Source organism: Nesoenas mayeri (genome assembly GCF_963082525.1).
Source record: "Nesoenas mayeri genome assembly, chromosome: 13".
In the NCBI taxonomy this organism is placed as follows: Eukaryota; Metazoa; Chordata; class Aves; order Columbiformes; family Columbidae; genus Nesoenas; species Nesoenas mayeri.
This window is the reverse complement of record NC_137550.1, coordinates 2,724,802-2,751,597: the sequence shown is the minus strand read 5'-3', so window position 1 is coordinate 2,751,597 and position 26,796 is coordinate 2,724,802. Positions and strand designations below refer to the sequence as shown.

Here is a 26,796-nt window from a genome sequence, read left to right as displayed (position 1 = left end):
TGTGAAGCGTCCTGAATTGGTACTGGAGTCATTTTTGATACCCCAGGGTGTCATTTAGCATAAGCAAGTGTGTTTGCTCTGCTGTGGTGGGGCGTGCAGAGGCCATGCAGTTCCTGAAGGTTTGCTCTACCAAACCGCTGTGTCCCACTGCTGCTGTTTGGCTTTAGAGTTTTGTAACCTCACAGGTAGATGTGATTGACCTGCTGGTGTCCTGGTTATGGCTGGCAGGATTACTGGGTCGTGTTTCACCCACTGGTGTTCAGGAGAGTAGACAGCTCATGCACTGTGTTAGACTACTTTTCATTAACTTGTAAGTCTCTCTCTCATTTCCAGTTGCCATCTGCTAAATGGATTCCAGTGAATTTTTGGGATCTTTGGACCCCCTGTCCTTGCCTGACAAACCACTTATTGGTGATCTCCCTGCTCACATGGAGTTTGGGGAAGATCTCTTGGGCTCCCAAACAGCTTCTACCCAGGAAGTTTCAGTTCTTCAGCCCCCTGACTGGGATCAATCTAAGCAGATGACTGCAGATGGGGACATGGACCTTCTAGTTAAAGCAGATGGCCTGTCTGAACTAAACAAATCAAACGACCTCGTTCTAGATAAACCTAGTGTCTTGGATATGCTGGAGAAACCTGATGACTTGGATAAAACTGCTAACTTGACTGAGCTAGATAAAGCAGAGGGTCTGGATGGGCTATGTAAGGCACGTCCTTCCCAGGATGCGGGGGATGGACCAGCGGACTCCTCTGCCCTCTCTAGAGAAGCCCTTGTTCCAGAAACATGGAAAGAAGGGGAAGATGCACCAAAAAATGATTCTGGGGACCTAAAAGGAGACAGTGCTGCTGCTATTCCTGCACTGTCTGAGGACAATGCCCCTGAATCGCCTCAACAGCCCATTCCTGCCTCTAGGGACCTCAGCAGTGCCCCAGCCATGGAAGAAATCACAGCACAATCCTCAAGCCCACCAAGGGCCCCACCACAACTTAATCTTAAACAGACAAAGAAGATGAGGCTGAAGGCACCAAGGAAAAGCTCACCCATGCAGAGGGAAGGGCTGGCAGGGGAAGCAGAGGTGGAACTGAGCCCAGACAGCAGTGCAGCTTTGCCCCCTGAGCCCATAGAGGAAAACCAGGCAGAAGAAGGGGATGATAGTGGGAACAACTCACTTAAAGAAAGCAGTGTACTGAAAGCACAGGAAGCCTCACCACCAGCAGGTAGGTTGCTATCTCTGCAGAACTTGTCTATTGCTCAGGAAGTCATCCTGCTGCCCACTGCTGAAGCTGGAATCTGTTTTGCACCCCAACCTTTCCCTTTGTCTGCTGCGATGGAAGTTATCAGTGCTACTGATGGGCTAGATTTGGGGAAAGTGTCTTGCTTACAGAGAATAATGCTCTGGAACCTGCTTCCTTAGTGCACATAAGCTCTTGCTCTGCCTTTCATAGCTTTAACTTTGATTTTCAATGCTTGTGCCAGCGAGCAGCTTCCCTGATAAAGCTGCATCAGCTTAGCTCACATTCTTCATCACTGGAGTCTTTGCTGGAACTGGGGGTCACCAGGGGAAGGTGTTTCCAATTGGCAAAGTCCCTCTGCCCAGGCTGGCCGTGCTCAGCAGATGCTCGGTCTCGGTCAGACACAGTTGAAGGCAACTGCCCAGCTTGCCTCCCCCATGCAGGGAGGTCTCCCTCATACAGGACTCCTCCCAAGCCGCGTGTTTGGATCTCTGACTACACGTGGTGGGTTTAGGAGCTTTCCTGTGTCTGATCACCACTGGAACTGTGCTTGTTAGCCAGGACTGTCTGAGAATTCATGTGCAGACTGACCCAAAGGGTGGCTGCATTTGCAGAACACCTGCCTTCTTCTGTTGGAGAAGAGCAAGATGTTAGGTGCAAGCTTCTTCTGTGCTTCTGTTCCAGGAGAAGGCCTCTCTTGGAAGGGAAGTGAGCTGCGAATGGACAAGGTGAGGAGAATGCAATCAAGTACGTATGCTACAGGAGCACAAAGGGTGGCTGGCTGTTGTCAAACTCCATGAGGAACACTGGCTGTCTTGTCGCCCCTCTCGGGAGGAGGCTGCATGCCCTCTGTGATGGGTGATCCCTCTGCACTGCCCCTGTGCTGTTATGTGGCTTCAGTGTGTCCCTGCTACACCCAGCTGGAATGTCATTCTCATATGCCTCCTTCCCCCTCTCCCCCACCTTTCCAGCTCTGGTCAGATATCCATGGAGTCTTATCTGTTTTCAGCGTTATTGGGAAACCTTCAGTTGTATTTCAGTTATTGGGAAAGCAAATCACAGAAACTGGAACTCCACCATGATCTGGGTTATTTATCCTTGGTTAGCCTAAGTATTTCCTGAATGTCTTCTAGGAGCACAAAAGAAGTGAACGAACCAGAAGATCAGAAGCTGCCAGGCTCGAAACTGTGAACTCCTCTGAGAGCAGTGAGTAACTGGGGGGTCAGTGCCTGTTTTCAGCCAAGGAGCAGAGCCCAGGCCTGTTGTGGGCAGGTAGTTCATGGTGGGAACTCTGGAGCTTCTGTGAAGACTTTCAGGGGCTGGTCCTTTCACCCTGCGAGTCTTCATGGTGTGGTTCTTGCCTTGCTTTCTCAGGGTACTTAGGGTGAAGGAAGGGTTGTAGTATTTTTACAGGTATGTGGGCACCAAGTAATAGGATGAGACTCTGGGATTGTTCCCAGGAAATCCATCCTCCATATCCTCAGCCAGGAACTTTCTTCCTTTGTCTCTATGGCAGCAGGCTGTCTGAAGGAAGGTTGCATTTTTGGGGATTTTCTTGCAGAAGTATGTGAAGTGTCTGTTCTTTGAGATGTGAAGGATCAGTGTGCCGTTCCCATTGGTGTGTTGCTCTTCCGTTGCCTGCCTGTGCTGGAGGCTGGTGACCCAGCTTGTTCCATTTAAGGTCTACCAGTTCTTGGAGGTTTTCAGCTGTAAATATTCACACTTTGAGCTTCCGCTCAACCTTGGCAGATCGTTACTTCCTAGAGAGGAATTTACTTAAGCCCAGTTTACTTAAAGATCTCCTGACTCATCTCCAATTCCAGTAGAGTATCTTTTAGGGGTCCCCTTACCATTCCCTGCAAACAGGTACAAAGCATGTAGGAAGGTGACCTCAGAAAGCCCCAGCATGTGTCTCATGGCAGAACTTTCTCAGTTCCTCATCAGGGTTTTCTCTGCATCTTTCTTTGCTGCTTTGCAGTTCCGGTCTCTGACGAAGACTCTGATGCAATGGTGGATGATCCCAACGATGAGGATTTTGTTCCTTTTCGTACCCGACGTTCAACTCGCATGTCTTTACGCACTCAGATGGCTCAGCGAGCTGCCCGCTCTACTGTCACCAAGATGACTTGTGCCAACTGCCGGACCCCACTGCAGAAGGGCCAAACTGCCTACCAGCGTAAAGGGCTCCCGCAGCTCTTCTGCTCCAGCTCCTGTCTCACCACCTTCTCAAAAAGACCACCTGGCAAGAAAATATGCACCTTCTGTAAAAAGTGGGTGTGCATTTCCCTTTCCTCAATGCTCCTGCACTTGTGACCCCATTCACCTACCCCACAGCCCTGCCTGCCAGCCCCCGTCCCAGTGACCCTCATGCTTCCCATTCACTCACATCACTCGTGCCCACTGCCAGCTGCTACTCCATGTCTTCCTTCACACACTGTCCATCCCATGCTCGCTACGCCCCCTTCACATTATTGCCTTTCCCTGCCTGTCCCCGGGCTCAATGCCCATATCCCAGCCTCCTCTCAAAACCACTTTCAACATGATCCATCTTCAGGCTCCACCCCTTTGGGCTGGGAGAGAAGCTGCTGTGAGACCATTCTTGCCACCCTTTTGGGACGCCAAAAAGTCCTGTGCCATCCTGTCCCTTCACAGGACTGGTGTGTGCCTGCACTAACACATCCCCTCCTGATCCCCAGGGAGATCTGGAACACCAAGGACTCTGTCGTTGCCCAGATCGGTTCAGGCAGCTCTTTCCACGAGTTCTGCACCTCTGTCTGCCTGTCCCTCTACGAGGCCCAGCAGCACAGACCAGCACCTCAGTCCGCAGATGCCTCAGACATCAGCCGCTGCAGTGTCTGCCACAAACCTGGCGAGGTAAACAAATGCTTGTCCTTCCTGTGTGCTGGATGAGGTGCTTGTGACCTGTAGCACTTGGCCACGCCTGGGACCATCACAGGGTGTTTGCCAGGCTCTCCCGTGCTGTGAAGTCTCAGCCTCTGAGCTGGCTTGGGCTCGCTCCAAGTCCTTCCTTACTACAGTCCTTATTCCAGCAGAAGAAATAAGGCTTCTGCTTCTCTCCGTCGTGGAGCTCATTGCTTCTTGCTCTTCCACTCTCCCAATTGCCCTGCTGACATTTGGGGAGGGAGCCCATCCTGAGTCCGCACCAGCCTCCAGTATGGCACTTGCCCAAGTTTTGGTGTGCGAGCCCATTATCACAAGGGCTGTGGTAGCAGTGGTGCACACGTGTTGGAAGGAAGCACGTGCTGGTTTTGGGGAGTGACAGTGATGATGTCTCTGCAGATCCAGCATGAGGTCAGCAATGGGAGCGTGGTTCACCGCATCTGCAGCGATGCCTGCTTTACCAAGTTCCGGGCCACCAAAGGGCTCAAAACCAACTGCTGTGATAACTGCGGACTTTACATCTACAACAAGGGCTTGCCCCTGGAGTACCTCTTCCACGAAGGCCAGCAAAAACGCTTCTGCAACTCTGCCTGTCTCAACAGTTACAAGAAGGTGTGTGGAGTCAGCTGCCTGGGGTGGGGGGTCTCTGTGGGCACACAGCTCCTTTGCTTGGCACAGGGCACATTATGCAATAGCCGATGACTTGAATCCCCTTGGCTTTTTATTGCTGACAAAACATTTAAGACGTTGCTGTGGAGAAACTTTGAAGCAAACAGAATTTATTTATTCTGCGTGGGGCCCACCTTGTGCCTGCGTGCGGGTCAGGCACTCAATAAGCTGGACTGTGCAGCGACACTGGTATATGCAGTTAGCATGGGCTGGCTTTTTTTGGGTGTCTCCCGAAAGCTTGGCTGGATATGTTCCTCTGTGGCCTGAGCAGGCTTCACTTAACTGTCTTGATGGGGTTACCAAGCTCTATATTCCTGCTAAGGTGATCTTTTTTTCTGCTGCCACCTGAATCTGCAGACTGTGAGCCTGGCTCTGGCATGAGGAGGTGTTCCCTGTAGGGGAGCTGCCCCGTGGTGGATGCAGCGGCAGGGTGGGATGTGAGGGTTGGACCTCGCTGGCTGTAATGGTCTCCCTGGCAGCTCTGTTCTGCTCTGTGTTTGCAGAAGAACACTCGAGTCTACCCATGCATGTGGTGCAAGACGCTGTGCAAAAACTTCGACATGCTGCCCAACATGGATCGCAGTGGCAAGATGGGCCTGTTCTGCTCCATTTGCTGCACTACCTCCCACAAAGTGAAGCAGTCGGGCTTGGTTGGTAAGAGCACCTACGTACATGGAATCGGTCACCTCTCCACTCTTAACTCCTTCCTTGGCACTATTTATTGCATGTGGATGAGACTGGAAAGAAGGCACGTTGCTGGCCTGGGGAGGAGTGCAGTGAGACAAGTGGAAGGAGATTTGGAGACAGAGGAACCCTTGCAGCATGTAGACAAATTAATACTGAGGGTTAGTGTACATTACCGTTCTTGAGAATGCAGGAAGCCATTATAGTGCCATACTGTGCTGGCATTGCCCTTTCCATTACATGGAGTACCAGGGTGTCCAGGAATGGGTATGGTCTCTGGTGCAAGTAATGCAGCCTGTTTGCCCAAATTCCTGTAGAGCCAAGGTCACTTTCTTGAACCACTCTGCTCTCCATCTGTGTTTAACATTTCTGTCCTAGCAGAATCTGGTGCTGTTGTTTTTCTTGGTGTTCTTGTCCCTTGCTTTTTGATAACAGCTTTACAGACTGAGGATGAGTGAATAGCTCGCATGCCATCCTCAGAATCCAGTCCCACGTCCTGTGCTGCTGCCCTCACCAATTCCTATCTGTTTCATCAGGTCCCCCTAGACCCTGCAGCTTCTGCAGAAAGAGTTTATCTGAACCCTGTTATTACAACAAGACAGACCGGGTTGTCTACCAGTTCTGCAGCCCCAGCTGCTGGACCAAATTCCAGGTACTGAAATGTCCTTCGTGCTGGGCTGGGCTGGGCCGTTGAGCTCATGCCTCCTTTCACACTTGGCAGAGGGTCCACCTTCCTCAAGCTCCTTAGGAAAAGTCTGTAAGAAAGTCTCTGCAGGAGCACAAGAGTTGCAGTGACTGTAGTTGCCAATAACTCAGTCTTGGCCCTGTCTCCCCCTTCCTCCATTGGGATGAGATGAGCTGTAGTTCTCTCCTGTCTTATCAGGTTGTGCCCAGCGGGAGTGCAGTGTGAGTGATTTGGGAGGTAGTGGCCTTACGAGGGCACAAGCAAAAGCACAAGTAAGGTAGCAAAGCACAGTGGGCACCTGCTAGTGGGGTGGAAAGGGGCACAGCTGCCCTCTGAGCCAGGCATCACCAAAGAGCATAAGTCTTCTAGAATGTGTTGTCTAAAAATGTGCAACCAGCAGGCCTGGATACCTCATGTTTAATAATCCTCAAAGAATTGACTGGAGGTTTTTAATCTTCTGATGTTAAGTTTCAGCATATGTGAAATGTTTGGAGTATTCAAAGGCAACTGGAAGAATGTTAGTTTTGTACAGTTGTCAAAGAACAAGGCAACAGCCAGGTAGACCTGGGAAACTTGGGCCAGGACATGGCTTGGACAACTGAGAAAGAGAATCTAGAGGTAGAGAGTTAGTTTCTAGCAGCTGCGGCATTTGGGTTTGGAGTTTGTTTTTTTCTTACGTTTTTTGTATTGGTTGTTGACTGGTTTTTTTGGGTGGTGTGTGTTTGTTTGGGTTTATTTGTTTTAATCCTTGATGTAATCCTTCACTGAGATCACAAATGGTGTTGGTATGGTAGCTGTAGAGTTCATAAGACTTGAATCATAGAATCATAGAGTAGTTTGGGTTGGGAAGGACCTTTAAAGCTCATCTAGTCCAACCACCTGCCATGAGCAGGGACATCTTCAACCAGATCAGGTTGCTCAGAGCCCCATCCAGCCTGGCCTGGGATGTCACCAGGGATGGGGCATCCACCACCTCTCTGGGCAACCTGGGCCTGGGCCTCACCGCCCTCATTGTAAAAAATTTATTCCTTACATCTAGTCTAAATTTACTGTCTTTTTAGTTTAAAACCATTGCCCTTTGCCTTATTGCAACAAGTCCTACTAAAAAGTCTGTCCCCATCTTTCTTATAGGTCCCCTTTAGGTACTGAAAGGCTGCAATAAGATGTCCCCATAGCCTTCTCCGGGCTGAACAACCCCAACTCTCTCAGCCTGTCCTCCCAGCAGAGCTGTTCCAGCCTTTTCATCATTTTTGTGGCCTTCTCTGGCCTGTCTCCAACAGGTCCATGTCTGTCCAGTACTGAGGGTTTCAGAGCTGGACACAGGATTCCAGGTGGGCTCTCACCAGAGTGGAGCAAAGGAGCAGAATCACCTCCCTTGACCTGCTGGCCATACATTTTTCTATGCAGCCCAAGATACGATTTGCCTTCTGGGCTGCAAGTGCACATTGCTGGCTCATGTCCAGCTTTTAATCCACCAGTACCCTCAAGTCTTTCTCCACAGGGCTGTTCTCAATCCCTTTGTCCCCAGCCTGTATTGGTACTGGGGGTTGCCCTGATCCAGGTGCAGGACCTTGCACTTGGCCTTGTTGAACCTCATGAGGCTTATTTGCATGGGGCCACTTCTCAGGCTGGTCCAGGTCCATCTGGATGATATCCTGTCCCTGAGGCGTGTCAGCCACACCACTGAGCTTGCTGTCATCAGCAGATTTGCTGAGAGTGCACTCAATCCCACTGTCTGTGCCATTGGTGAAGATACTAAACAGTACAGGTCCCAGTGTGAACCCCCGAGGGACACCGTTTGTCACTGCTCTCCATCTGGACGTTGAGCCATTGACCACTACCCTCTGGATGTGACCATCCAACTAATTCTTCCTCTACCAAACGGTCCACCCATCAAATCATTATTTCTCCAATTTAGAGAGAACGATGTTGTGAGGGACCATGTCAAAGGCCTTACATAAGTCCAGACAGATGGCATCTGTAGCCCGCCCTTTGTCCAGTGATGTAGTGATGTAGAGCCCACTAGGTTGGTCAGGCAAGACTTGCCCTTGGTGAAAACGTGCTGGCTGTCCTGAATCACCTCCCTGTCCTCCATGAGCCTTAGCACAGCTTTTAGGAGGATCTGTCTCATGATCTTCCCAGGCACAGAGATGAGGCTGACAGGCCAGTAGTTCCCGGGCTTTTTCTTTCTACCCTTTTTAAAAATTGGTGCGATATTTGCCTTTTTCCAGTACGTATCCTGGATTAAGAGCTGTCTTGCTGGCAGATCTCAGAACACACTTGTCAAAGAAAAAACACTGAAGAGAGTGTTTCAAGATGGCTTCTTGGGGATTGGTATTAAGCCCAAGGAGTTTAACATCTTCATCAGTCATCTGACAATAAAGTCAAAGTAAGCATGATAAAATTTTGCAGATGAAACAAAAACTGGCAAAGTGTTAACTCCTACTGAGGTCAGCGTGGTCACAGTAAGCAAAGCAATGGGATTGCTTGACAAGGCTGGCTTCTCTTAGCATGTGCTGAAACACAGTTTAGTGCGAGATCCTGTATCAGCCTTACTCAAGTAGCATGGAAATGCAAGTCCTGGGAAAGTAAGGATTTTGAAAAGGCCCTGGGATTACAGCAGATAAGCCAGTCAGTATGAGTGTCTCAGTTTACATCCACAGAGGAAAGGATTAATTAAGTTGTTGCAAGTACAAGCAGAGGAACAAGGCATTAAAGTTTGGGGGATAGGGATCAAAAGAGCTACCTAGGATGGTGCACAGATGAGAAGGATGTTCATCTGGTATCCCCTTTATTTTCTATATTGAAGAAAAATTGCAAGTCTGCTGAAAAAAGACTGAAAAATCACATTTGGTCTTGAAAAATGCATGTACTGAAGCACTCACAGAGCACCTTACTGAGGTTATCAGAAAGAAAACCAGGAGGATGACTTGATTAATAAATATATCATTGTGGACAAGACACCAAGTGCTAAATGCCTGTTTAATCTAGCAGAAGAAGGTGGGATGAGAGCGGCTTCTTGAATTCTGAAGTTGCATTACCTTGAGAACAGAAACCAGGCACCTGTGTTTCAAGATCTTTTAGAGAAATTCCCAGAAGAGGTAGTGGAGCCCCACATCTCTTAACATTTTCAAATCCAAAGGGGTGGCAGCTTGAAAGCTTGCCTTCCTGAGAAGAGCTGGAGCCAGTACACTGGAAGCCAAGTGAAATTGCTCAAGAATCTGCTCTCCTGGAGCTTGAGAACATGATCTTGGTGGACTGTGAATCACTGACAGTGGCAGCGAGCGCAGGTCTGAGCAGGGGCAGATGGACCGTGAGGGGTGGCGGAGGCAGGAGGAGGCGGCAGCGTGAAGGGAGTGCTCGCTGCCCTCCGCGTGCCTCTCCCTCCATGAGCTTCTCTGTCTCCTGCAGCGCACCAGCCCAGAAGGTGGGATCCACCTCAGCTGCCATTACTGCCACAGTCTTTTCAGCGGGAAGCCGGAGATCCTAGACTGGCAGGTGAGGACTTTCCCCAGGGAAATGTTGAGGCGGAGGTCAACCCCCATGAGGACTGCAGGGCTCCTTCCCCTTCCTGCTCAACACAGAGCTCCTGTGCCAGTGCTCGGAATGCCTTAGCTGCAGAGACGCGCCTGGAGACCCTGCGCTGAGTGCTGCTCTCCTGATGTTCAGCAGGATGTCAGAAGGGCAGCAGGAGACCACTTCTGCCAGACCCTGTGCCAGGAGAGCTGGGGACTTGGCTCAGCCCCTTAGTCTTGCTCTTGCTTCCCTGAGAAGCCTGTGGACCTCCTGGCAGCCTGGCTGACGCGGTGGCGGTCTCTTTGGCAGGACAAGGTGTATCAGTTCTGCTGCAAGGACTGCTGTGAGGACTTTAAGCGGCTGCACGGGGTGGTGTCTCAGTGTGAGCACTGCAAGCAGGAGAAGCTGCTGCACGAGAAGATCCGCTTCTCTGGAGTGGAGAAGAACTTCTGCAGCGAAGGTACTTGGGGAAGGCACGGGAGAGGCAGAGCCCCCATGCTGGGGGATGAGAAGAGAGCATGGAGAGGAACAGAGGGGAGACTGACTTAGCCAGGCCCTGGGGCGAGAGCCTTGCCATGAAGTGAAGGGAGGACTGTCGTGGGGATGGCTTGCTGTCCAGCCAGGCCCTAGGGCAAGATCTTTACCATTCGTTGTGTCCTTGGGGAGGGCTTTCTCACAGCTTTTCTCTCTCTGGGGGCTGGGGAGACAGCAGGTGGCAGCTCCGCTCCTCCTGTCATCATGCACTTCTACGCTCTTGCGTCTGGGCTGGCCTGACCTGGCCTTGCCCTGCCTGCTGGGTTCCTGCACACAGGAGGTTGGAGTCAGACTCTTCCTAGAAGCATGGAGGTGAGAGATGGCAAGTCCCCATGAGGTCCCATCTTATCCCAGCCCCAGGGGCCAGTGCTGGATTGTTCCCTACAGTGTGTTGCGTGTGCTCTGTTGTCTCCGCAGACCTGGATTCTGGTCATGTTTGGGTCAGGGAGGCCCCCAGTTCATCCTGGGAAGGTTTCACTCCTATTGTTTCTCCGCAGGGTGTGTGCTTCTTTACAAACAGGATTTCACCAAGAACCTGGGCCTGTGCTGCATCACCTGCACCTACTGTTCTCAGACCTGCCAGCGGGCGGTCACCGAGCAGCTGGAGGGCAGCACCTGGGACTTCTGTAGTGAAGACTGCAAAAGCAAATACTTGCTCTGGTACTTCAAGGTCAGTATTGGCACTGGCAGCTTGTGCTAAGTGCTGTGGTGGGCACAGCACCCAGATAAAAGTGGGCATTGCACTGAGGAAGCTCGCACTGCTGGAGTCTGGCTGGCACTGCTGCGGAGAACCTGGCACTGCTGGAGTCCTGCCTGGCAATGACGGGACACTGCTACGGGGAAGCTCACGTAGCTGGAGTCCCCAGCTGATCCTGCCAGAGCACTGCACTGAGGAAGCTCACAGTGCTGGATCCGTGGCTAGTGTTGCCGTGAGAAGTTCGCACCGCTGGAGTCCCCGGCTGGCACTGGCAGGGCACTGCTGTGGGGAAGCTCACAGCACCTTGCTCGGTGCACCTTTCACTGGAGAGTTGTGTTGCACTCGGAGGGGGTGTGGTTAGTTACTCCTTGTTTCTCTCCTGCTGATGCGGGCTTTAGGCAGCTCGGTGCCATGCCTGCAAGCGTCAGGGGAAGCTGCTGGAAACCATCCACTGGCGGGGGCAAATCAAACACTTCTGCAACCAGCAGTGTCTGCTGCGATTTTACAATCAACAGAACCAGCCCAACCTGGACACGCAGAAGGGCCCCGAGAGCCTGCTGAACAGTGAGTAGGAGGGAGGGAGGGGACCTGCATAGCTCAGTGCGAGAGACACAGGGAAGACTGAACAGCGAGGGGTGGAAGCTTCCTGCCCGGGACTGAATGAGACGCTAGGGAACAATCCTGCACTGGCCCTTGGGGGGGAAAGGACGGAGTGGGACCTAATGGGGCTTCTCCATCTCTAACGTCTATGGTTCTATGACACACAGGGCCCAGACGGGAGGAGCCGGTGCCAGCGTGCTGCCTGTAGCTCACACTCTTAGCGAGGATACTCAGGGATTTAACATCCTCATGTTGCCAGCGGAGAGCTCGATTTGCAGGGTTAGGGGACAGCGTGGTTTGGCATGATAATCCACCTGCAGCCTCACACCACCTCCGAGCTGTGACCTTCTCAGATCTCATAAGATAATCAGGATTGGGCCAGGTCAGTGCTTGGATGGGAAACATTCAAGGAAAACACAGGGTGCTGCAGGACGTGGTGCTGGTGATGCTGTAGGTGGGCTCTCCTCAGCCAGAGCTGAACCTAGAACAATCCTGAGCGAGTGCTGAGCTGCTGGAGGCACTGTGTCTTGCCATGTTAGATTGGAGTCCTACCACTTACCCAAAGATCGCTGCAGCTTTGGGAGTTGCCAACCCCGTGTCCCGGATAACCCCGTTCTGCAACCGTGAAGTTCCAGCTGGAGAGGAGATTTTCACTGCCTGTTGCCCCATTTCATATCAGTTGCCAGTTGCTTCTGGAAGATTGCAAAGTGCTTTGGGATCCCTCAGGACGGAAGGTGCTCATAGTGACAGTGACAAGACATCACTTGACCCTCGGACACTCATGTAGTCTCATTCTGCCTGGTCTTTCATAGGCCACGATCTTCCAGGTAATCTGTGTGATCTAGTTAAAATGCCTCCAGATTATGGTGGGACTTACTTTGGTGCATCAAGCTTCAACAGATACCTGCATCACAGGCTCAGGGCTTTGCTGCCCCTCCTGGGATTTCACAAGGTGTAAAACCCTGACTAGGGTGTGCCAAGGAGGTGAAACCAAAGCAAGGACCTTCCCGTGAGAGACCTCGTCCTCCATCTCCACACTTCTTGTTCCTTTCCTGACAGCAATGGGCCAATTGCAAAACAGGGGAAGCCCTCGATGTCACTACTGCTTGGGCAGCAAAGCAGAACTGCTCTGCCAGAAGCAGCAGGTTCCCCCAGCTTGGGGATCCCCAACCTGCCTTCAAGATCTGTGCTCTGTAAAAGGCCATGTGAGGTGATGGCTCAAGTGGCAACACGTTGGAGTGACCTGGATGAGGAACTGTTGGTTTCTGCTGGCACAAGGGTGCCTGGGGGAGTCTGCTTGGTGGGGCACAGACTGTCGTGCTTCCCAAGGGAGGAAGAAGTGTTAAACTTGCTGGTTCCTGTAGCTCACCAAGTGATTCCACAGCCCTAGCCATGCTGTTCGTTTGTCCTCTGCCTTCAAGGCATCTTGCCTCTGAAGGACCAGTAACACTGCTTTTGGTACACAGGCACAGCGAGCAAGCTCTCCCTGCAGAGGGAAGCATGTTTCATACCATTTGCCTATTATCTCCTTGGAGCCATGAACCACAAGACTGAGAAGTACCTTTTCCACCACCGACAACCATGAGAGTCTGAGCCTCGCCCAGCATCTCTGGAGGCCCCCAAGAACTTTGCCATGTGGCACATGGGCCATAACCCTTCATCATGCCACAGCTGCCCCTCCATGCACCCTGGGAGGCAGAGGACTGTGAGGGCAGCCAAGAAAAAGCGTCTCAGCAGTGGTGAACACTCGGCTGAGTGCCAGCTCCAGGCTGCCCCAGCAGCTGCCATGCTTGGTGAATGCCACTGGTGACGCTGGGCTCTCTGTGTGTTCTGACACAGTTGTGGGCGGTCTGGTCCCAGGGCTGTGGGGTACTGCTCACCTTGCGTGGGAAGGGTGCTGGAGCCAGGGCCGTGTGGTCACACAAAGCTTTCCAGCCCAGTGTGCTGTGCAGGGGATTTGGGGAGGAGCATTGCATGGTGAGGAACAGCTTCTGCCTGGTCCAGCCAGGGTCTTCTGTGGACCTGGCAGCTGTGTTGCCAGCTCACAAGGGGCTGTCTGGATTTTGGGCCTCTCTTGGGCAGAGCTGCTGACTACTTGCTCCTTCTCTTGCAGCCAGTAGTTGCCTAAACCCATTAATTCCTGCGACCCAGTAGGTGCTGCCAAACTGGTGATTTTAAGGGTGCTTGCTGATGATAAAAGGGGCCGTTCCTTTGCTGGAAACAGCCTGTGTCTTGAGGGATTGAGGAGCTTCTGCCACAGAACTGTGCCCAAAGTCTTCCAAGGGGAACTGGCTCTGCATGGGGCCATCCAACTGGAGAGGACAGACGGCCAGAAGTCCTGGTTGCCAGCAATGCCTTCACAGCTCCTTGCTGGTGCTGGGTTGAAAGTACAGAATAAGCTGCAGCTTGCCTGGAAGCCTGGACATGTAACATGTGGAGCTTTTGTGGCAGGAGAATGTGTTTTTTCCCTTAGTCCTAAATCACTGCCTGTGGGGCAATCAACTTTACTTTTGATTCTGCTGCAGCAAAAATTCTGCTCATACTCCATAGCTTGTTTTTTCTCATTCAAGCCACTAATGTCTCCCACTTAGACCTGCTGCCCATCCACTTCAGGCTGGTCAGGGGGAGTTCTTGGATTCATCGAGACCGTTGCAGATCCTATGGCTGAATGCTCAGCTGTAGGCTAGGGAGCTTCCTCCGACTGGAGCTTGCCTGTCCTGCTGTCAGCAAGTAGACCCTGCTGGGCCTCCGGTTGCTCCAGAGCTGTCCTCTGTTTCCTTGGGACAGAGGAAATCTGCACAGTGTGAATGCCCATGTGTTGGTTCTTTGGGTGTCTGAGTCATTCCTGGAGAGCCCATCTGTATGTAGGAGGTGCCAATGGACCCGCCACTCCCTTTGGGTGTGGAGACTTGCTGCTGTCCTTGCAGGTCTCTCCTTCGTGCATGGCCCACGGTTAGTGAGTGCTGCAGAAGGCAGTTCTTCTGAGCCACACAGGTGACCTGGGCTCACGGGAGACTTGGATGAGGGTGCTCTTTTAGCTCGTCAGCCTTTGAGATGGGTGCAGGTTCTCTGCAGTGCAAATGGGCTGGATTTATCATCCAAACTGGGATGATGATGTCACCACCTGCGACAAGTATCTGCCACACGTGCCTCTGACCTGCAGATGATCCCCTCTTTCTTTAGGGGAGCGGACTGCATCCCTAGGGCTGGGGCAAAGCTGTCTCTCTGCTTTCTGCCATATCTTGTAACGCTACTGCTAGCTCTGTCACCTTCTTCCTAGGGATCTCGAAGCACTTTGCCAAGCTATTTGTAGCAGGGAGATGGAGGCACAGGGAGGGGCCATGGCTCGGTACAGCAAGCCAATAGGCAGAGCTGGGAATAGAGCCCTGGATTCCTCTCTCTACAAGAGGCTGGGATTTCTCCTGACCTGCTGTGATGGGGATGGGTGGACTGCAAGGGAGCACAAAATGACATGGGAATGAGTTCATTTTGGAGCTGTGTCTTCTGGGCTGCTAGGGCTAGAGGTTGTGGAAACATTAACTGTTCCTGGAGCGGCCAGGAGCAGTTTCTGGGGAGCCTGTCTCTGCCCTCTGGCTGCTGCCACCTCCAGTCCCAGCAGTGGGACCTGTTGGCCCAGGAGCTCTTGAACTTAGGGTCATTGCTTTCTCTTACAGGTCAGACTTCAGAGCAAAAACCACCTGCCTCTTCCTCACAGAAGACAGAGACTAACATGGTAAGGCCTGTTGGAGGTAAGAGTTTGCAAGACAGCACAAAAGGACTGTCCCCAAAGAGAGGACAGATCTGCCATTGCTCAGGGAGATTTCATTCTTCTACAGCCTGTGTGTTCTAAGATGTGTGGCTAGTGAGAGCTGATAAGAGCTGCTGGGGTGGGCAGCATCAGCATCTCTCCTGCAAGGGGGAAGAATAACAATTCCCCAGGAACTGGTGATGGGCTCCAGAACAGCCTGTCACTGTGGCATTGTGGCTCTGTGCATGGTGCTCCCCTGTGCATGGGTATAGTCACTGTCTCGCCATGTTCCTTGCTGCCCTATGAGACAGGAGTGACCTGTCCAGCCTCTCTGCTGCCTACTGCAAAGGTGCCACACAGGCTTGCTGCCTGTCATGAGCAGCTTGACAGTCCTTAGACTGGATCTGACTTTGGAAGCATCCCAGCGTGTGTGTGTTTTGGGGACTGCCAGGCTCCAGGAGGTGCTTTGGGAATCTCCCCAGCTGTACCTGTGGTTGGGGAGAGGTGGTGCTGCCTGAGGTGGACACCAACCTGCTGCTTTCTGTGTTTCCTCAGCTGTCAGCAAAGACCTCCTCAGCCCAGGTGTCTCCAGCTGCGCCGCCGCCTCCCCCTCCTCCTCCCGTTCCTGCCACCCCTCGGAAAAACAAAGCTGCCATGTGTAAACCACTGATGCAGAACCGGGGCGTTTCCTGCAAGATAGAAATGAAGTCCAAAGGGTGTCAGACAGGTAGGAAAACAAGACAGGGTTTCAGGGGCATCTTGGAAAGGCCAGTGGCACATGCCTTCTCCAGACTAAATGTGAATCCAGCTTGAAATGCTCCACAGAGCAGCCAGGTGTTTGGCACCGTGCTGAGGAGTCGCAGGCCAGCGCAGGGCTGCAGGTGGGGAGTCCATTTCCATCAGCAGCAGAAGGAGAGACACAGAGAGCACTGCAGCATGATCCCACCTCTTGTGGGACAGCTCCTGTTCCTCTGGAGCTCGTCAGCTTGTCTGAAGGACCATCTGCTGTGCAAGTTGCATTGTGTAGCTCTTGTCTGGCATGTGTGTGTGGTCTCCAGCATATGCAAGACAACTAGACCTCTCAAGTGGGACCACTTAAGAGCAGGGCTTGCACCTCTGGCTGAGGCAAACCTCTCTTGTTGGAGGGCTGCTTGGCTTGCTGCTGCTCCAGCTCTGCCCACAAGTCACAGAAGCTGGTGGCTGGAGTGGCCGTGGCGTTGGATGGCCAGAGGCATGGCCGTGCGCAGTGGGGCTGGGTGGAGGAGCTGCTGGGAGCGAGCTCACTGACATACTTTTGCTCTTGTCAGAGGCTGAATGGAAGCCCCAGGTGATTGTGTTGCCAATCCCCGTCCCGATCTTCGTACCCGTGCCTATGCATATGTACTGCCAGAAAGTACCTGTGCCTTTCTCCATGCCTGTCCCGGTAAGCAACACACTCCACCTGCTCATGTTTTCTCACTGGCTCAGTCCTGCCTTGCTGCAGCCTCCCTGCTTCTCTGTTCATCCCCTTCTCCTGCCTTTGCTTTGGTGTTAGTTGGCTGAGTGTCAGTTCTCTACTTGGTGTGCTGCTGTCAACAGGTGCCTGTGCCAATGTTCCTGCCCACCACACTGGAGAGCACAGATAAGATTGTGGAGACCATTGAGGAGCTGAAGGTGAAGATCCCCTCCAATCCCCTGGAGGCTGACATCCTGGCCATGGCTGAGATGATTGCAGAGGCTGAGGAACTGGACAAGGCCTCCTCAGACCTGTGTGGTAGGTTCTGCCTTGGCTTGGTCTGGCTGAACAGCTGGGATCCTGTGGGGTTTGCCAATTTTTGGAGTTAGAGCATCTGCCTGGATCGCAGTTCCCCCAAAGCCTTTTGAAAGGCAGCAGAGAAGAGAAAGTCCTCAGCTTCTGCTGAGGAGGTACCAGGAGGGAAGAGCTGCAGCAGGGAGCAGTGTCTGCCACTGTCGCTTTTGGGGGTGCCAGTCTTGTGGCACATGTGCAGCACTCTTAGGTTATTCAGGTGGCCATAAAACTATCAGCCCTAACCTCGCAGGTCTTTTTACTTGGGGCCTGCTTTTCTCAAGCTCCAGTGACAAGGACTGTGGCTGGGGAGAGGGCAAGTGTCCAATATCTTGATGTCCAGGGAAAGCTGGGCAGCACAGATGCTATGGTGCTCCTCTGAGCACAGGACTGTGCTGCAGGGAGCCTGATTTCATTTCCTAGCTGTCACAGGATAAACAGATAAAAGACTTTATTGGAAGCTGGGTTTATGATCTGCTTTTGTGTTGCAGACCTGGTGAGTAACCAGAGTGCAGAGGGTCTCCTGGAGGACTGCGATCTCTTTGGACCAGCACGGGACGATGTGTTGGCTATGGCTGTAAAGATGGCAAATGTCCTCGATGAGCCGGGCCAGGACCTGGAGGCTGACTTCCCTAAGAGTAAGAGCTGGGTGAACCAGGTGTGCAGGGCTGCTCCTGCTGCTGCGGGGTTCTCCCGCTGCCCGCAGCCAGCTGTTGCCAGCGACATTAAGAACTGTGTGTACTTACCTCCCCATGCCCTCGGAGTGACCAGGCTTGAGGCTGGGAACTGAGAGTTGCAGAAAGCTGCTGGCAGCAGGGGTGAGGAGGTCACCTCTTTTAAAGGGGTGTGTGTTTGTCTAGAGTAACTGACCTCTGGCAAACATAGGTCTGTAGAGAAGGGGGAATAAGGAGCTGATTTTAGCAGCACCAAGAGCAGGGCAGCAGCACTGATGTGCTTATAGATGGTGATTCCAGAGGATCCAGCAAGGCAAGAGAGAGACCTGGACAGGGCATGACATCCTGGGATATGGCAGAATCGCTGAGTGTCCATTAGTGGACAGAAGTTGGGAGAAGAGACAGAGACTTACAGGAGCCCAGCAGTGCTGAGGCAAGATGCTGACAGCAAAGGACGGAGAATGGGGATACCTGTGCCAGGCTGTCCCTAGAGCTGGCCTGGCACAAGGGGATGAGGAATGTACCTCAGGTTTAAAAAACAGACAAAAAACTATCAGAGAGGAGAGTGTGGGGCTCTGGTTAGTCTCAGAAAGCTCAGCATCATCGGCCAGAGCTGTATTTCTGAAGCTGGGCTGTGGCTAAAAGTTCATGCCAGGCAGCAGTAGATGTTGCGAAGTACTGGGCTGCATATTCATCTTCATCTTGCTGTAAGAACCAGCCCAGCACATGGGACAGGATGAGAAATCTCAGTTAAACTCTTCTGTCTGTGCTTCCTTTCAGACCCTCTTGACATCAACCCCAGTGTGGACTTCCTCTTCGACTGTGGGCTGGTGGGACCAGATGATGTGTCCACAGAGCAAGATCTGCCTCGTGCTGTCCGAAAGGTGAGCTCTCTGTGGCTGCTGCCTGCTTAAAGCTCTTTAGGTTTGGAGTGGGAGCTGCTGTTTGGGATGTGCGAGGTGAAGTGTGCTGGAGGCTTTGGTGTGCTGGGGGGAGGCTGTGCCCTCCCCGTTCAGGCCATATCTGGCCTGTGGGACACTCCTTGAATGAAAATACTTGTCTGTCACTTTGGAGGAGCTTTGAATGCCACAGGTCATGTGAGAGCTGTCCTCTTTCCTGCCTGTGGTCCTGAGAACTGATGGGCCTTGTTCGCTTGGCTGGCGTGGGCACAGGCACACTGAGAGGGAGCTGACGGTCAGCAGGTCTGTGTGCTGGCCAGGACTTGCATCTGTCCCAGGTAGGTGCCCGGGCTCACAGCACACCTCTCCGCAGGGGCAGAAGCGTCTGGTGCTCTCTGAAAGCTGTTCCCGAGACTCAGTGAGCAGCCAGCCCAGCTGCACAGTGCTGAACTACTCGTATGGCGTGAACGCCTGGAAGTCCTGGGTGCAAGCCAAGTACGCAGGGGGAGAAACCAGCAAGGGAGAGGAGCTACGCTTCGGCCGTAAGTGCCCTGTCTGGATGGGGTGGAATAGCAGAAACCACGCAGAAGCTGGGTGCCAGGGTGTTGAGGTGTGCCTGGCCTTGCAGGCTGTTGGCTGTTGTCTGAGGCTGCCGTGCTTGTCTCCACAGCCAAGCCCATGAGGATCAAGGAAGATATTTTGGCCTGCACAGCAGCTGAGCTCAACTATGGCCTGGCCCAGTTTGTCAAGGAGATAACACGGCCCAACGGGGAGCGCTATGAACCGGACAGCATCTATTACCTCTGCCTTGGCATCCAGCAGGTGAGGGAGGACTTGCTGCCTTCAAATCCCCCACAGCCAGACCTGGGGCTCAGATCTGGTGAGGGGAACTTGTACCCTTTATTCTGCCTTCTGAGGACCCAGAGAGACTCACTGAACTCTCCTTCAGTGCCTCACCCCAGGACATCAGCCCATCTGGTCTGATCTTTGTTCTCAAGCCCAGCGGGTAGGGTGGCAGCTATTCCCCAGCCTTATACCCTTCTTGCACATCCTTGAGGAGGGCTGGGAGATCTCCCCAAACTCAGTCCAGTTCTTCAGCAACAAGTCTGCTTTGTGATGCCCTGGGGTTTTCCTCACAGCTCCCAGAAGTGGCTGATTTTAGGAGGGTGCTCTGCCTCTGTGCCCTGGGCTCTCAGGGGAGGGTTTGCATTCCAGGTGCTGCTGTGTCTCTCTTGACTGTGTGTTCTATCCTTTCTAGTACCTGCTCGAGAACAATCGTATGGTGAATATATTTACAGACCTTTACTACCTGACCTTCGTGCAGGAGCTGAACAAGTCCCTGAGCGGCTGGCAACCCACAATCTTACCAAATAGTATGTGTCTCCAGAGTACCCTCAGTCACGACATGTCGACATGTACCCAGTTTGTGCTTCTAGCCTTGGATCCTCCAGTCTGATTGTGCTGCCCAAGCCTAAGCCCTCTTCCTTGGCACAGGCAGCACGGTCCCACTGTGTCTTTGGGTCGTACTGACCCATACTGACAGTGGAGCCAGCCTGGTTTCACCTCAGCAGCTTCTGTTGCCCAGAGTCTAGGTAATGGGGAGCAGAGCACAGCTGCTTTGTGCCCTGGGACAGTTTGGATCTTTATATCACTTCAGTCATGTTTCTGCCATTTGTGAAAGAGGATACCAAGCTGGGAGGCACACTGGGAACACAAAGGCATGGGCCAGCACATGGGCAAGCCCTGCACACTTGAGCTAAGTGTTGGCCAGGGTTGCTGTGCTGCTGCCTTGTGAGTGGACTAACTTAGGGCTCTGCAGAGGCTTTTCATGATGCTGTGATCTGGGCTGCTTTCCCTGCTGTGTCTTGTCAGGGATTAGTTCACAGATCCAGCCTCCCCTCTGCATGTTGGCTGTCCCAGGCAGAAGCATTCGGCTCCAGACCTGTGTGTCTAAGCAGGAGCTGGCTGTGTCTGTCCTGCCCGCCGCTTCTCCGTCTCAGGCTGAGTGAGGTGGAGCACTGACTTGGAGTACCCTTCATGTCCATCTGTATGGTTGGGCAGTTAGGATTGACTCGGGTTCTGGCCCGTGGTTTGGTTGTTCTCTGGGGTGGCTGGTGGCTGGCTCTGGAGAAGTAACCTCATGAAAAAGTGGATGTCGTGAAGCATCTGTCTTTTGCAGTGAGCTTGCCTGGGCAGGGTGAAGAGATTGCCACAGGGCCACCGTTGATGTGACCTGGTTCTTCCTCTGTGTGTTGCAGACACAGTTTTCTCACGCGTCGAGGAGGAGCACCTGTGGGAGTGCAAGCAGCTGGGTGTTTACTCACCCTTCGTGCTCCTCAACACCCTCATGTTCTTCAACACCAAGTTCTTTGGGCTGCAAACAGCAGAGGAGCACATGCAACTCTCCTTCACCAATGTGGTGCGCCAGTCCCGCAAGTGCACTACAGCCCGTGGCACGACAAAGGTGGTGAGCATCCGCTACTATGCTCCTGCCAAGCAGAAGAAAGGCCGAGGTAGGGTATGATGGAGCATCTCACTGTCCCTCCCACTGCCTCCCCTGTGAGGTCCCAGCCATGCCACTGCTCTCTCTCCACTCTGCAGATGGTGGCTCTGGAAAGCGGAAGCGTGAGGAAGAGGTACCGATGCTGGAGCAGCGGGAGAACAGGATGAACCCACTCCGATGCCCAGTCAAGTTCTATGAGTTTTATCTCTCCAAATGGTGAGGCTTTCTCTGGAGAAGGGGCATGAGCCATTTTGAGGCCACCTCTCAGTTTTGGTGGGACTCTGTGAGGTGGCTGCTGCTCTCCAAACATTTTGTACTTGAGTGTGAAGCCTTATGCAGGGTCTGTGCTGCTCATATAAGCCATGTTTGAGAGAGTGCTTCTCTCTAGCCCCTTCCACTACTTGCGTCTCTCCAGACAGGCAGGAATGTGCAGTATGAGCCCTGGTGCTTGGGTGGTTAGGGCCTTTGATCCTGAGAGACGAGCTGCAGGCTTAGTTTGTGTCCTCATCCAGCCAAAGCATAAGTGGCTGTGATAAACCTTGAGGTCCCCTTGATAACCGTAAAGGCAGGCCAGGCTTTCTGAGCCCCCGTAGCTGATACCCCAGGGCTCACCCTCCTCTCTCTTTACAGTCCTGAGAATCTGCGGAACCGCAATGATATCTTCTACCTGCAGCCCGAACGGTCGTGCATTGCCGAGTCCCCGCTCTGGTACTCTGTCATCCCCATGGACCGGAGCATGCTGGAGAGCATGCTGAACCGCATCCTGGCTGTCAGGGAGATCTATGAGGAGCACAGCCGGCTCAGTGGCCTGGAGGATGACATGGACTAAGCAAGGTGCTGCTGGGCTGGCTGCACTCCAGCCCTGGACGCCTGGTCTCCCTGCCTCCCACTGCAGGGCAGGGGCCGTGCAGCACGGGAGGGGACGGTGCTTGTGGCAGTGCTGTCCCTTCATCCTTACCGGACTCAGACATCCTATCCTACTTGTTACAGGCCTCTCCTGTGTATATGGTCCCTGTGCTCAGCCCTGCCTCCTGTCCTGGCTGCTGAGTGAGCCGTCTTCCCCAGGGCCAGTCCCCACAGCACAGGTGTGACAGAGCCCCTGGGGCGGCTCCCCTTGCCCAGCCCTGTTGTCCTGCCATACCCCCAGCCCTGCCCCTGCCCCTTTCCCCCTGCCCCAGGGCAGGAACCGCACAATACGGCAGAGCATCGCTGGGACCAGCAGCACCGAGGCCTTTAATTCCCTCTTCTTTTAGCATCCCCGTGAGAGGCTGCGGGTGGCACTGCAGGAACGGTTGCTCAGCTGTTGTGCCAGGATGGTATTTTCAAACCAATGGGGAAGGACCACTGGCAGCCTGCGAGCTGTTGGGTCGGGGGGGGCTTGTTCCAGGGGTGGGAGAGGTTTGGACTGGCTACATGGAAGGGTGGGAGCCGGCACTGGAATGTGAGGGTAGAGACCTGGCCTTGCCATAGGGTCACCTCCCTCCATTTTGTCAATGTCAGCAGAAAACTGACGGAGACAGGTCTGTGCCAGTGCTGCTCCTCTCTCCTTGTTGTCCCTTGCCTTGCTGTAACCCCCCTCCCTCATGCAAGGTGCCATCAGTGGGTCCCTCTGCTCTGGCCAGAGGCTTGGGCAGCCCCTGCAGAAGCGAGGAGCTCTGTATGGGTTCCCCCTCCCTCCCCAAAGCAGCGGGGTGCCAGTGCCCTGCCTGGGCAACCCTGGCTCTGGCTGTGCTGCTCCCTGCTGCCTCCTGCCCCCTCTCCTGTTCTGGTCGTTTTTCTTGAGCTGTACATCAGTCTCCTTTGAGCCTGTATATATTGTTCTGGGCCCTGGCCTAGGGCCATCTGTTCTGTGTTCACGTGGAGAGTGAGCCGCTCACCAGTCTTGTTGTAGTGATGCCAGGGCAGTAGGACTAACCCTGTGTCTCTGGAAACCATTCATTTCAAATAAAGATGCAGAAAACTCTGGGCAGCCCCTGCTTTCCCCCCAGGCAGGGTGGGCACTGCAGGAGAGCAGGGTCAGTGCCCCACTGCTGCAGTGCACCTTGTTCCTGTCCACCCCAGCCGGTGCTGCCCACCTTGTCTGGCCCTTGGTGCTCTGGCATGAGGACTCTGTGCCTGCTGGTGCCAGCTTGGCCTGTTTTGCCTGTCTCTTGCCCGTAGGGCTGCAGCCCAACCCAGCCCAGTGCTGGCCCTACCCTGCCCATGCAGCGTGTCCATGGGACGGAGCGGTTGGAGAGCGATGCCACGGTGCCCGTGGGCAGAGCAGGAGTCAAGTGAGGTGTAGTGGGTGTTTATTTTCTCCCCAGGGCTGCCAGGCCCCAGCCCAGCCCTTACTCAGCCCTGCTGCTCCCAGGATGCAAGGAGCGGCTGAGCCATGTCCCTGGGGACATGCCCAACCCTTGTGCTGGCCCTGGGGTCTATGTCATACGCCTGGCAGGGCCCAGAGACAGAACCACAGCTGTGGTCACCCGTGCATCACACATCCCTGAGCGTCTCCACAGGCCATGCTCAAACTGCCAAGTCTGCCGCTCGTGCTTTCCCGTGAGCCCCACTGGCCACCCCCAGCCATGCACTCGTGTTCCCCAGGGGTGCCAGGCCTTGCGGGGGTCTGCCAGCAGCCACGGGGCGGCCACCACTGGGCAGAGTGACGTGGGTGCTGTGGGACCCCGCCAGGCCACCAGGACGGGGCAGGATGCGGGACTTGGGGCCTGGCCCTTGCTGGCACTTGGTGAGAACCAGGTGGTAGATCTCCACCAGGTTGAGCAGCAGGGACACACAGGCCACCCCCAGCATGAAGAGAATGAAGATGGTCTTCTCAGTGGGCCGGGAGATGTAGCAGTTGACGGTGTTGGGGCAGGGCCAGCGGTTGCAGGTGTACAGGGGCTTCAGCTGGAACCCATACAAGGCATACTGGCCCACAATGAAGCCCACTTCCAAGAGAGCCTTGAAGATGACATTGCAGATATATGTCCTCAAGATGGCCCCCCGCATGCAGACCCGTCTCCGCGTGTCCCCCTCGGGGAGCCGGGGCTGCCTGGGGCGCTGTCGCCTGGCCCCACTGCTGGCCCGCGCTGCCGCTTGCTGCTGCGCCTTCTCCTCCAGGTGCACCAGGTGCAGGATGTGGCCCAGGTACACGAGGCTGGGTGTAGAGACAAAGATGATCTGCAGGACCCAGAAGCGGAGGTGGGAGATGGGGAAGGTGCTGTCATAGCAGGCGTTCTGGCAGCCGGGCTGCTGCGTGTCGCAGGAGAAGCCGGACAGCTCATCGCCCCAGACCCGCTCAGCAGCCGCCCCCAGCACCAGGATGCGGAAGACGAAGAGGACAGTGAGCCAGACCTTCCCCACCACTGTCGAGTGCTCCTGGGCGCTCTCCAGCAGCCGCCCCAGCAGGCTCCAGTCCCCCATGGCATGTGCCGCTGTGGTGCCCTGCAAGACAGCTGCCCTCCAGACACGGCCACCCCACAACCCGCTGAACCGCCACCCGTCCCCCCAGCCAGGCAGGCATGCAGGGACCCAACCCAGGGCTGCTGCTGGAGTGTCCCCATCCTGCGTCCTTAAGGTGCTGTGGGGAGGGCAGCGGGAGCAAAGACCTCCGGCATAGAGCCCTGCCACACTGGGAGCACCGTGACGGGGACGCTGTGGTGGCAATCGGGCATAGGGACCCCTCACCGTTGGCAGGCACGTGGGACAGAGCCTGGTGCTCCCACGCCGTCAGGTCCCCTCGGTGAGGCAGAGCGGGATGCTGTGGCCCCTTCCCGGCTGGTCCCCTGGTCCTCAGCGGGTGTGGACAGTCCACCCAGTGCTGCCACTCTCCTCAATGGTGGGCACGGGGTTATTGGGGCATGAGGCAGCTGCATGCCCCATTGGCTTTCCTTGTGACTGGCAGATGAAACAGCCACTGGGGAAACTTTTACCCTTTATTTCTGGTCTGGGCACTTTTCTAAATATATTCGGAGCTGCAGGGGCTGATACTGGGGGAGTGCAAGCCCTTGGACACTGCTCAATGCCACCCAGGGGTCACTACTGCTGCATGCCAGCTGCTAGAGCACCACAGCCCCAGCCCAGGCGCTGCCCCCCCAGCCCCTGGTGGCACCCGCCTGGGCCAGGGTGCAGGAGTGTGCAGGGGTGGGCACCCCAGACTGGCACCCCAGCCCCGGCATAACCTGGCCAGAGCAGAAAGGAGGGAGGCAGCACCTGAGAACAGAGATTTAATGGCCCGAGATGCTCTCCCAGCCAGATCGGTGTCTGAGGGATGCTGTCCATGGACAGGGACAGCACAGGGCCGTGGGGCAGCTGTGGGACAGGGACGAGGGCTGGGGACCCCGCAGTGCTGGCCCTAGCAGGCAGAGCAGCGGTCGCCCTTCTCCTGCAGGCTGGGGTTGCGGCGCAACATGTCCTTGAGGGAGCCATCCTGCTCTGTCAGCAGCTGGTTGATCTCGTTCTGCTTGTACTCAGAGGAGAGCTTGTGCCCGTAGAAGGAGCCCTTCCCTGACGAGGGGTTGGAGTTGTGCTGGCCTCGACGGGCACAGGCCCGCACCACCAGGTAGACCAGCTCCGCCATGTTGAGGACAATGCAGATGCTGGAGGTGACCAGCATGAAGACTGTGAAGATGGTCTTCTCAGTGGGCCGGGAGATGAAGCAGTCAACGATGTTGGGGCAGGGGTAAGCCTCGCACTTAACTAGCCGTACCATCTGGTAGCCCGGGTATAGCATGTAGAAGATGTACATGAACACGGCCTCAAAGAGCAGCCTGAAGACCACACTGCAGACGTACGTCCACCACAGTGAACCTGATATGCGCATCTTGTGCTTCTTCACCTCTTCCATGTGCTTGGGGTCCCCGTGCCCTGTCAGCACCAGCAGCTTCTTCTCCTGGTGCTGCTGGTAGGCCACGTGCATGGCCACAAGGAGGGCTGGTGTGGTGACGAGGATGAGCTGCAGGGCCCACAGACGGATGTGGGAGATGGGGAAGAAGTGGTCGTAGCAGACGCTGTTGCAGCCAGGCTGCTGAGTGTTGCAGGTAAAGGCAGATTTCTCATCTCCCCAGACGCTCTCAGCTGCTACCACCAGCACCATTATCCGGAAGATGAAGATGACGGAGAGCCAGATGCGCCCGATGGCAGTGGAGTGGCGGTTCACCCCACTCAGCACCGTATAGAGACCGGCCCAGTTCATCGTTCCTCACGTCTGCAGGATTGAGCAGCAAGAGACAGTGTCAGGAGCGGGAAGGGCCCCTGGCTGAGAGCCGCTGTGTCCCGATCCTGGTGGCAGCAGCCCCAGGAGGGACCCGGGAGTAAGTGGCTGCTACAGCCCTGGTGGGTGGACAGCAGGATGGAAGGACAGCAGGACACCAGTGTGGCTGTTGCTGCTGATAGGCCTCAGGGCAGCATTTTGGCTGGAGCAGGCAGGAGACCAGTTGGCCCTGCAGTGCCAGCTGCTCCTTCCCTGTCACCCCACACTGGCACGCGGATCCTGACCCACGGCTGCCGCAGAGGATGGAGGCAGAGCTCCCACACCTCTGCAGGGACCCCCAGTCTGCACCTAGCACTGAGCTCTCTGGATGGGTATAGACCCAAGGAGCTCCATGGGCTCCTCCGCACCAGCACCTCCCTGCCCTCATCCCCTCATTCCCTGCAGCAGTGAGGCCAGGGAACCCCGAGCTGGGC

General features: G+C 54.6%; 3 protein-coding genes across 3 annotated transcripts; 1 reads left to right on the top strand and 2 right to left on the bottom strand.

The window, feature by feature from the left end:
• Window positions 1–347: 347 nt before the first annotated feature.
• On the top strand, window positions 348–22,382 carry ZMYM3 (zinc finger MYM-type containing 3; the record flags this gene model as incomplete). The annotated part of the gene is made up of 24 exons (XM_080352518.1): window positions 348–1,218; window positions 1,918–1,961; window positions 2,367–2,439; window positions 3,212–3,503; window positions 3,930–4,107; window positions 4,534–4,746; window positions 5,307–5,457; window positions 6,024–6,139; window positions 9,584–9,670; window positions 9,998–10,148; window positions 10,720–10,892; window positions 11,318–11,483; window positions 15,194–15,252; window positions 15,823–15,994; window positions 16,575–16,690; window positions 16,846–17,020; window positions 17,545–17,691; window positions 18,508–18,611; window positions 19,000–19,168; window positions 19,297–19,448; window positions 19,885–19,999; window positions 20,885–21,139; window positions 21,228–21,345; window positions 21,760–22,382. 24 exons carry the CDS (start codon window positions 348–350, stop codon window positions 21,956–21,958), a joined length of 4,296 nt encoding a protein of 1,431 aa, XP_080208644.1. The 3' UTR covers window positions 21,959–22,382.
• Window positions 22,383–23,637: 1,255 nt separating this feature from the next.
• Window positions 23,638–24,534, bottom strand: LOC308045539 (gap junction alpha-3 protein-like; the record flags this gene model as incomplete). The annotated part of the gene is made up of 1 exon (XM_080352858.1): window positions 23,638–24,534. The coding sequence occupies one exon, from the start codon at window positions 24,532–24,534 to the stop codon at window positions 23,638–23,640; it is 897 nt and encodes a 298-aa protein (XP_080208984.1).
• A 931-nt stretch (window positions 24,535–25,465) lies between these two features.
• On the bottom strand, window positions 25,466–26,305 carry GJB1 (gap junction protein beta 1; the record flags this gene model as incomplete). The annotated part of the gene is made up of 1 exon (XM_080352859.1): window positions 25,466–26,305. The coding sequence occupies one exon, from the start codon at window positions 26,303–26,305 to the stop codon at window positions 25,466–25,468; it is 840 nt and encodes a 279-aa protein (XP_080208985.1).
• Between the last annotated feature and the right edge of the window lie 491 nt (window positions 26,306–26,796).